We start from the raw sequence: 10,092 nt of genomic DNA, 5'->3' as shown, positions 1-10,092 counted from the left end.
GTCTACTTTTGAGTTTTAGATTTTTAATTTGCTTCTTCTTCTTGAACGAGAGAAGAGAAAGAAAGAGCTTGAACGAGAGAAGAGAAAGAAAAGCTAGAGACCAAGTCTGTGAAAAAAAACAAGAGATTCTTGTTTTACAAGACCTGATCACACAGGTTAGAGATCCTCTTGTTTTAAGTCCTGAATTGAATCGATCGTTTGCTTTTTTAGTTCAGCCGAGTCTGTGTGATCAGGTCTTGTAAAAAAAGAAAATAATATCGATTCAATTCAAGACTTAAAACCAGAGGATCTCTAACATGTGTGATCAGGTCTTGTAAAAGTCTCTAGTTCTTTCTTTCTCTTCTCTCGTTCAAGCTCGGATGACAGGGCCGCCGAGCTCATGGAAGGTGAAGTACTATGGATCTAAAACGTACCTCGACGACTCAAAATCTTCAATATCCTTTTCGATAAGGATCCATGAAGTCGAGGAAAAAGCAATCAATACCTTGCCGTAGAAGAACGATGCACTAGATATGTCTTTTGGGTGTTGTCCCAGGCAGAGATCCACTTCTCGATCCGAAGACACATCTTTTGGAAACTATCCGAATAAGTGAGTTTGCTCAGGCTTCGCAGAGGTCGTGCATTGTTTCCTAGTTAAAATTGAAGTACAAGCAGGAGAAGTTCTAGATGATGAAGAATAATTGGTGTTTCGAACAAGAGGCAAACCATTGTCCAACTTGCGGTGAGAGTCTTGCCAAATCCTACACCGGAGAGGGTCAAGCCAGGCGAGACCAAAATTGTATTGTATAATATCACATAATTTGGTATTTTTCCGTTTTAGTACTTTTGCCCCTAACTTTCCTTTTTAATTAAGCAGAAAACGTATATACTGTATAGTTCTCTATATACATACACCTCAAAGTTTGTATTATTAATGTTTGGTTTGGAAACTAACAAACGCCCAGAATTACCAAAGAAAGTTGCCACCTCTTATTTAAAACGTTTATTTTCTGTACATCGAAAAGAAACAGTACGTATTGTATAGACACCGAATAGTAGTAGACTAGATAAACCAAATGGCTCTTGTGATTGATTTATCGAATCAAATACTAGCCACCTGCTGCTTCGTCCCATTACGCTCTCCCTTCAACAATTTCCTAAACCACTTCGCTGATTTCTTCGGATACCTCTTACGTCCATCTTCAAAGTCAACAAATACTAGTCCGAACCGGACCGTGTATCCTTCCGACCATTCAAAATTATCCATCAACGACCACGCGAAATATCCTTTCACATTCACCCCGATCCTACATTTTTATGTGTAATATAAGTTTCAAAAACGTTATTAGCATCTGCTTGCGCCTTAAATACATACATTATTAGGGTATCCTATCTAGTTTTTGGTTCGAACGTTTCAGTTTGTGATATACAGAAACTAATAACGAAAACTACCAATAATACGATATGTTTATCAGTTTATAGATGTGATCGGAAAAGAGGACTTACGAGATAGCATCGCTAACCATCTTAAGATGATGAGCGTAGTAATCAATTCTCAAATCGTCGTCAAGAAATATTTCGCCAGTATTTCTTTCATCCACTCCTACGTGATTTTAAGAAAGATACGCGGACTAAAATGATTAGTCTGCACTAGTTTTTGTTTTAGAAAACTCAATAATGTTTTTTAAAAAATGGATCTATTGAATACTAGTATGATTTACCGTTTTCTGTAATGTACAAGATGGGATCATTGTATTTGGATTTTGCATGTAGTAGGAGATTACGAATACCCTCGGGAAAAATGAAAAGCCAATCCGACCCAGCCTGAAACGAATCATAAATTATATACGTCACACATTAATAGATAAATATCTACTTATAAGTTATATATAGATTCTTGATTTATTTACTAAAACTATATCATGAATAGACGACTAAACAAAGCTGAATAGAATAATCGTACCGTTGGTCCGATAGGCACGCCATTTCGCTGACCTAATACAAATATACAAAATAATAATTAATTTATATGAAAATGTAAAATTTTAATATTAATTCGAGAAAAGGTCAATTTATTAGGTAGGGTTAAAAAAAAAGCCATATGGTTCACGGACCTACGACGTTGACGCAAGCATCGGTGGTCATGGTGATGTTTTCAGTCGCACACGGCACATCTTGTGCGTAAAGAGATGAGTAATAGTTAAGTCCTATAAAATCGTATGATCCTTTGAGCATTTCGGACTCTTCTGGTGTGAATGTAGGAAGACGACCGTCTTTAACGTGGCTGACCATTTCGATAGGGTATCTACCGTATACAATTGGCTCCATGAAGTAGTCGAATGTGAAGGCCGTGGCTCGAGTCGCAGCTAACTGATCAGCATATGAGTCTGAGTAAGGGTAGTGCCACACTGTGTTTATTGCTATACCGATTTCACCTTTCTGAGTTGCCTGTGGGTATACAAAATATTAGGAGCTAAATCATGATTCATATGCTGAAACAGCCGGTTTCTAGTACTGTAACGGTAGAGAAACAAACTCAAGCATAAAGACAGAATAAAAACAGAGCAGACCAAGAACAGAGTAAAAACAGAACAGACTGGAAACAGAGTAAAAACAGAGCAGATCGGAAACAGAGTAAAAACAGAGCAGGGGCCACAAACACAAACAAACAAGTAAAGAGTTAAAGTATAGATAATGAATAGAGCAAACGTACCTGGTACTTTTCTCTGTAGACTTTGACGGCAGCTCCATGAGAGAGGAGGAGGTTATGGCCAACAATGTAAGGCTCGGTGGCTGCATCTCCCCCGGTGCAATCAGGATTAGTGAAATTGGAACATCTCCCAGGTGCCTTTTCACCAGTTATATAACCTTCATGTACCACTGTATATGGCTCGTTCAGTGTCATCCACTGCTTCACTCTATCTCCAAACTTCTGGAAACAAAGATCTGCATAGTCTCGGAAATCATCCCTGTTTCATCATTACCAAAAGATCAACAACAACAAATCTTTCTTAATACTTTTGCATGTCGTATAATCTTATCATATAGTGATCTTAAATAAATGAAACTTACACAATCTCAGCTCCTAGGAAGCCACCGTAAGCATCTTCAAGTGTCTGGGGTAAATCCCAGTGAAAGAGTGTGACATATGGCTTCACACCTAACACATGCACAATAACATTAAATGTTGCCTTCTTGACAAATGTTAAACTACCCCAAGATTTTCCTCAACTTGTATTAAAAGCAAAAGTCCTCTACTAAGCTTTAGTACAATAGACTGAGAAGCAGAGAAGCATTACCTTTAGAAAGAAGTTGATTAATCAAGTTGTTGTAATAATCAATTCCAGCCTGGTTGATTCCTCCCTTTAGAGTCCCACCTAATTAAATACAAAATCAGAACATTATTTACTAATATCCTCATGATGAACTATAACGACTCTTACAAAGATTTAATCGGATAGATAATCTTACGAGGCAAAATCCGTGACCATGAGATCGAGAACCGGTAAGCATCAAAGCCAATTTCTTGCAGCAAACTCACATCTTCCTGGTTTTTATGAAGAAAAAATGTAATGCATGTTGGATTTGTTGACTTTTTCTGCTTTTGAGTGAAAGAAGAAAAATAGTAAAATACCTTGTAAAGGTTGTACGAATCATCCGCAATGGACCCATTACTACCATCCAATATCTTATCTGAACAAAATATTTATTAAATGGAAAATTTCAATATCAAGAAAATGAAAGAAGTATCAAGAAGAGGTCATCATCAATCCATTTTTGTTATGAACACGTAAGATAAAAGCAGATTCATACATATAAACCAAAAAAAAAACTCCAACATTTTAAGTCTTGAATGTTTAATGAGATCCAAAAAAAAAAAAGGTTTCTACTTAGGAAAAAAAGACCTGGGAAATTTTCAGAGAAGGAGTCCCATATACTTGGACCTCTACCATCTTCATGAGCAGCACCTTCACACTGCAAAATCTGAAAAATTCAACAAAAAGATACAAGAAAAGAAGAAGTAAATAAGAAGCAAACCTGATAAGCAGAAGTTGCAGATCCAAAAATGAAATCTTCAGGGAAATCATTTCTGCTTAATATAGGCCTTGAGGAATGTTTCTTAGCGGAAACTCCAATGCAGGCCAAGGTAATGAGCAACAGTAAACTGATAAATTTACTTCCCATTGATGTGAGAAAAAGAAGACTGATTCAATGTTTATTTTTGTTTATAATGATACTTGGTTGTGAGACCAAACTTTTTAGAAGAAAGGGAAATGTTTAGATTTGATTATCTCTCCTCTCTATAAATAGAGTTGTTGGAGGGAGAGAGAGAGAGAGAGAGTGTAGCACCTAGCCACCTAGCAACATCCATGCCCTTGTTTAATAGTAGTAATTGATTTCTTATATTAAACAATTTTCTAATTGTTGCAAGAAATCTTATCATGACTAGTTAATCAAAAGCTGACTCATCACATTAAGAAAAATATTCGAAAGCAGATACAAACGTGAGAAATGAGAAAACACAATATTTTTGTTTCACAACAAGTCATTAACAAAAAAAAAGAAGAAAATGTCAATAAAATTGTAGAATTTTTTTAACACATTTTTGCATTATTTTTGAATTTTCTATGCTTTGATTTTGGTTTAGTCTATTAAGTATTAATAATTGAAATGTATATATATCGTGTATAAATTTCCTTTGTAGAGGATTTTTTGTTGCGTGAAACAGATGGACACGATTAATTTCGTCAACGTTAAAAAAAATAAAACAATAAATAAAGCCAACGTGGAAAATTATTTAAATTAAAAACAAATACAACTCCTATTAATAATCCATTTCTGGCATGAGTCATGATACCTTTAAAATATCGAAATAAGGCCCAAAATATTCCCTTATATAATCCATCATGGGGTTATGGCTACGGGATTGGGTCCCTCAAAGTCCAAATATATCGAGATAAGGCCCAACATATTCCCTTATACAGAGCCCACACTCTACTGATAATATAAACCCACGCGCGTCAGTACCGCGTAAAGCGCGTGTGGTCAAAACGGCTGGACTATAACCCACCGAAAGCGCCGTTTTTAACAAAAACACATTTTCTATAAGATCCCGGCGCGTGAAGCAGATGCATGTATAATATATTTTACGAAAAGAGGAATTTAACATATACTATAGTATAAAACATATTGTTTGCACGAACAAAAAAAACATATTATTTGAGAATAAAATCTATAGAAAATAATAAATTACTGAATATATATAATTCAAATTCATTTTCTTAACGATCATGCAGCTGTCATGATTCAATTCATGATCACAATTTCACAAGAAAGTTTGCACACCACGATGTCTTTCATAAACAACCAAACGCATAATTTAACCTTTTTTTTTTTGCTGTTTGATACACTTAACTTAATTATACACTCCGGTTTAAAAATTGCTAGGCGCTAGTCGGACGGCAAGGGTGGGCCTAGCGTCTAGCGAATAAATCGGGGATTATACGGGGATTAATCGGGGACTAATTTTATATATTATTTTATTAAATTAAATATTTTTGTTATATATATAGATATATGTTTTGTCAAAATCATACTTAGCTTATATTATATGAAACAAAGTTAGCTTATATTATAATCCAGGACACATAGAATTAATGCTAATATGAGCCAAATAAATAATTAGATGAGGTCAATATAAAAACGTTAACAAATATACCTCAAAAGGAAAAATCGAAATTTATTAGGGTCAAGTCAACTGATATATCTCCACTACAGGAGTTAATTATTATTGCAAAAAAAAATTATTAAGATTTATTCTTTTGACTTACCTACGTGAAAATGTGTAAGAGTGTAATAATGATTTACAAAACCAAAAGTCCCACATCGACAAGTGAAGAAGCAACCATCCAACTTCTATTCTATAAATATCCTACTTCGTTCCTTTTTTAAGTAGTGTGGGCCTTATATGGGCTTTATTAGCTCTGACCAAATTTTTGGTCTCAATCTGAGTTATTTTTTTCTAGAAAATCGTTGACTTTAGCGATTTTCAACGGCTAGTGGCTAAAAAATCGGGTTAACGATTAACTAGTCCGATTTGGTTAAAATCGCGGCGGTGGACTACCGACCAGCGATTATACGGACGCCTAGGCGGCTAGGCGGCCGATTTTTAAAACAGGGATTATACATATTCTAATTGATTTTGAATCCAAGAATTGAAAGTGAACAAAGGAGACCAAAAGTTCAAAGAATTTTGTTTTTTTATTTTTGTCTTTTTCTCTTTTTCTTTTGTAAGTGGAAAGTTTAAAGCCGCAAAGAACCCTTAATCCCTCTTTACTGATGATACTAAGCGTGTTCGTTTCGTCGACGCAGGCGGCTGCGGCAGCGAGCGACTGCGACTGCAGCAAACGTAACTTTTTTAATCGCTGCAACTAATCGACGTTTAAAATCAGAATCAACGTTCGCCACAGCGTCTTCCCGCAAGCACCTGCGAGAACCAAACGAACAACAATACATGCGGCTGCCGCAGCAGCAGCTACTTGCGGCGACGAAACGAACAGGCTCACTTTGCTTTGCTTTAAAGCTTTTTGACAAATCAAAAGTTCGAGGGGTTTAGGAATATATAGTTTGATTTGAAGCTGAACCATTTGCTGATAAGAATCTCTTCTTGTTCATTTCAGATTTCAACACGTACTCTTCTTCCTCAGAATCTTCAACTTCTTCTTCTCTCTTCAAGAGCTCTTTGAACCACTTCGCTGACATTTTCGGAAAACGTTTTAGTCCGTTGTCGTAATCGACGTAGAACAGCCCGTATCGGACTCCATAACCTGCGTTCCATTCACAGTTTTCTAATAACGACCATGCAAAGTATCCTTCAACTTCAACCCCATCCTCCCTGAGCAACAAAACATTTATCATCATCATTTATCCTTTATCAGTTAGCAACTACGTAGGGTTTCAACACAATACAGTTTATTTTGAGCCAAGAAACTGAATGGTGTAATTAGAGAATTCACTAACTGGATGGCTTGTTGGATGCTTTGGAGATGTTTTTTGTGGTATTCTGTCCTTTCGAGATCCATTAAATTAGAAAGTTTCGGGTTTTTTTCGTAATCTATATCACAGTGTCCTGAACAATTTTAACATAGAAAAAGTTAGTGAATTAGAATTCATTTAAAATTGAGTAAGACTTTTTGGAAAGGCATGGTGATAGAATTATTACCATTTTCAGTGATCATAAATTTTGGGCTTTCATATTTGTTCTTGGCATAATTTAGAAACTTTCGAAGTCCTTGTGGGTACAGAAAGTCCCATTCTGAACCACCTCTAGCACCCAATGTCTCTCCTGCTTTGTTTTCTTCTGTAGCAATAGAAATTGAGAACTTGTGAGAGAAAAGAAACCGGTAGCAAAAAGCTTGGAACCAAAAGAACGAATACAAACCCTAATATGATATGAGTATATATTATGGGATTCCACTTACTTCTCCATTCAATGCGTGCGTCTGATCTCCAGTTGGGGGTGTCATGGTTCACTTCAGCAATACTTTTGACGTAGAAAGCACTATAATAATTCACTCCAACGAAGTCAAACGATCCTCGTAGCTTCTCGGATTGGGTTGCGGTGAATGTGGGTAATCTTTTTCCAATCGATTTTTTCATGACTTCAGGGTAATCTCCGTACACCGTAGGATCCATTTGCCTGCTCATTAAAAAATACACCCAAAAAAATTGTTAGAAATTAACTCGACAAAACATATTATCAAGAAATAAATTAAACTACTGAGCACCAGCCAAACATAAACTCCATAGCTCGGTCACATGCTTCTTTATCATCAGGGTCGCTCGAATCATAAGGCTCAAACCATATGGGACAATGAGCGATACCAATCTTGCCATCTTTACACTGTGATTTAAACAAAAACGTTATCAATAAATATGTCCACAAAGACTCAAAAAGAAATCAACATTTTTTGTTTCCGTACTTTTGGATTGTTCCTGAAGACTTCAACGGCTTCTGCGTGAGCCAGAAGTAGATTGTGACTAACAGTGTAAACCTCGAGGCCAGATTCTCCAGCAACCGCTGCGTCGTTCATGTATTTGGAGGCACGTCCGGGAGCTTTTCTTCCCGTGTCGTAACCACCAATACTATAGACCCATGGCTCGTTTAGTGTGACCCACAATTTTACACGGTCCCCAAATTCTTCGAAACACAAGGCCGCAAAATCTTTGAAGTCATCACTGAAAGATGGTTTATGCATGCAAACGTTAGATTCATTGATCCGAAAATTAGAGTCAAACTAATATATTGATAGTTATAAAATCACGTTGCTTACACAGCTTTTTCGCTTAGAAATCCATTAAATTCATCTTCAAGCGCTTGAGGAGTATCCCAATGAAATAAAGTAGCTAGAGGTGTGATTCCTGTTCACATATATATATATATATATATATATATGAAATATCAAATATGTTAGAATATGCATGTAAATAACGAAGATTAGGTCTTATGTATAAGATAGATTAACTACCTACCCTTAGCGAGGAGTTCATCGATAAGATCGTTATAAAATTTGATTCCTTCTTTGTTCACTCCTTTGCTTTTCTTTCCGTCTATATTTTTGTAAATATGAAGAAAAGAAAAAGAATTAAATCTATTGAATGGTTTCAAAAATCATTGAATAATATGTTTTCATCAAGAAAATCAAATAGTGGTTTTTATATTTATGAGTTGAGGACTTACGGGGAAAAATCCGAGGCCAAGAGATGGAGAATCTGAAAGCATCCATGTTAATATCCTTCATTCTTTGGATATCTTCCTTGTAATGGTTATAGAAATCGATTGCTTGATCAGCGTTAGAGTAGCAATTTCTCTCTACAAAATTTTCATTTCATTAGAGTTATTTCGATGGTTACGCCTAAATATTAGAAAAAGGTACGTTTTTACTTACATATATATAAATACCTGGATATTTGCGAACAAATGTGTCCCAAACACTTTCTCCTCGAGAAGCTTCGTTTATGGCTCCTTCATATTGGTAAGCTGATGAGGCCGTACCGAAGAGGAAACCCTCCGGAAAATCAGATCGGCCGAACGAGGTTTCCTTTGAGTTAATATGCATACTTCTGTTTAATTATAGCACACAAAATGATCAAAAAATGTTTGCGGAACCTTTTTGTTTTTATTGAAGTTTGATTAATTACTTACTGTGTCATTGTGGTAAATGATTTAAAGCTTTTCTGTCTTTTGTAGAAACTCTCTAAATCTGCATAGATATAGACACAAGATTATGAGCCAGTGGATTATTATGATTATGAGCCAATGGATTAGTATAGAAAGGAAGAAAGAAAAAAAATCAGTAACACAACTTTGATTTATAAGAGGAAAATTAGTATACCAATTTGAAGATCTGTTGTGGTGTTTTCTTAATATCGAATGAAGCTGGTTAAATTTTCAAATACTTGAGAATGAAATTACTTTTTTTTCTTTTCTTTTCTTGCAAAATAAACGAAGGAAGAAATCTAATTTCCCGTTCTTGATGAAAGAATGTAAAGATTAATGCTGAGTTGTGAGAGAAGTGATGAGACATGTGAAGGTATATATAGGCAGCAAATGGATTTAATTATGCGAAGAAACGTGGAAAATTCTTACACTATCTAGTCCAACTAGGTATCCTGACCGTTTATCTCATCATCTCTTTTTCGGTCAAATAATCTGCTCGCAACAATGCAAAAGAATTAAAATATACTAATAATAGTCACTTTGTGGTCTTGCGATGTGTGATGTTGAACCAACTAGATTGCTCCTATCCTATATATGTTGACTCCTACTCTAATAAAAAAAAAAATTTCACTTTCTGTTTTCTTTTAGAAAAAATAATAATTACCTAAGCAACTACTGTACGTACATGTATAATATGGATATTTTTTGGTTTCATTATGAATACTGACTGATTTGTATTCATCTTCAAGTGCTTACGGCTTACTGAACAAAAATATTGTGATTGCATGATTTGCACATGATTAATCTTTTCACCATCTCTCTAGTAAATCGTAAATAACGAGAACTTTCATAATTCTCCAAAGTCTACGAGAAGGAAAATGGAAAAGTATATG

At 35.4% G+C, this 10,092-nt stretch overlaps 2 protein-coding genes across 3 annotated transcripts; both read right to left on the bottom strand.

Annotated features, from left to right (window-relative positions):
* LOC104788281 (beta-glucosidase 16-like) lies at positions 890 to 4,330 on the bottom strand. 2 transcript variants are annotated; one of them, XM_010514018.2, is made up of 12 exons: positions 4,018 to 4,330; positions 3,885 to 3,954; positions 3,614 to 3,672; positions 3,451 to 3,526; positions 3,279 to 3,356; positions 3,052 to 3,139; positions 2,693 to 2,948; positions 2,094 to 2,427; positions 1,943 to 1,974; positions 1,701 to 1,803; positions 1,486 to 1,582; positions 890 to 1,286 (listed from the first exon to the last, which is right to left on the bottom strand). In XM_010514018.2, the coding sequence occupies exons 1-12, from the start codon at positions 4,162 to 4,164 to the stop codon at positions 1,082 to 1,084; spliced, it is 1,545 nt and encodes a 514-aa protein (XP_010512320.1). In that variant the 5' UTR covers positions 4,165 to 4,330; the 3' UTR covers positions 890 to 1,081. The 2 variants fall into 2 exon arrangements, with proteins under 2 accessions (XP_010512320.1, XP_019101723.1); XM_019246178.1 differs by lacking the exon at positions 3,614 to 3,672 and having other exon boundaries at positions 4,018 to 4,067.
* LOC104788280 (beta-glucosidase 27) lies at positions 6,582 to 9,530 on the bottom strand. Its single transcript, XM_010514015.2, has 12 exons — positions 9,375 to 9,530; positions 9,185 to 9,242; positions 8,942 to 9,102; positions 8,720 to 8,851; positions 8,512 to 8,589; positions 8,313 to 8,400; positions 7,962 to 8,217; positions 7,767 to 7,882; positions 7,461 to 7,678; positions 7,202 to 7,339; positions 7,000 to 7,108; positions 6,582 to 6,874 (listed from the first exon to the last, which is right to left on the bottom strand). Exons 2-12 carry the CDS (start codon positions 9,190 to 9,192, stop codon positions 6,592 to 6,594), a joined length of 1,587 nt encoding a protein of 528 aa, XP_010512317.1. The 5' UTR covers positions 9,193 to 9,242; positions 9,375 to 9,530; the 3' UTR covers positions 6,582 to 6,591.

Source organism: Camelina sativa, chromosome 5, assembly GCF_000633955.1.
Source record: "Camelina sativa cultivar DH55 chromosome 5, Cs, whole genome shotgun sequence".
In the NCBI taxonomy this organism is placed as follows: domain Eukaryota; kingdom Viridiplantae; phylum Streptophyta; class Magnoliopsida; order Brassicales; family Brassicaceae; genus Camelina; species Camelina sativa.
This window is presented reverse-complemented; position numbering and strand designations above follow the sequence as displayed.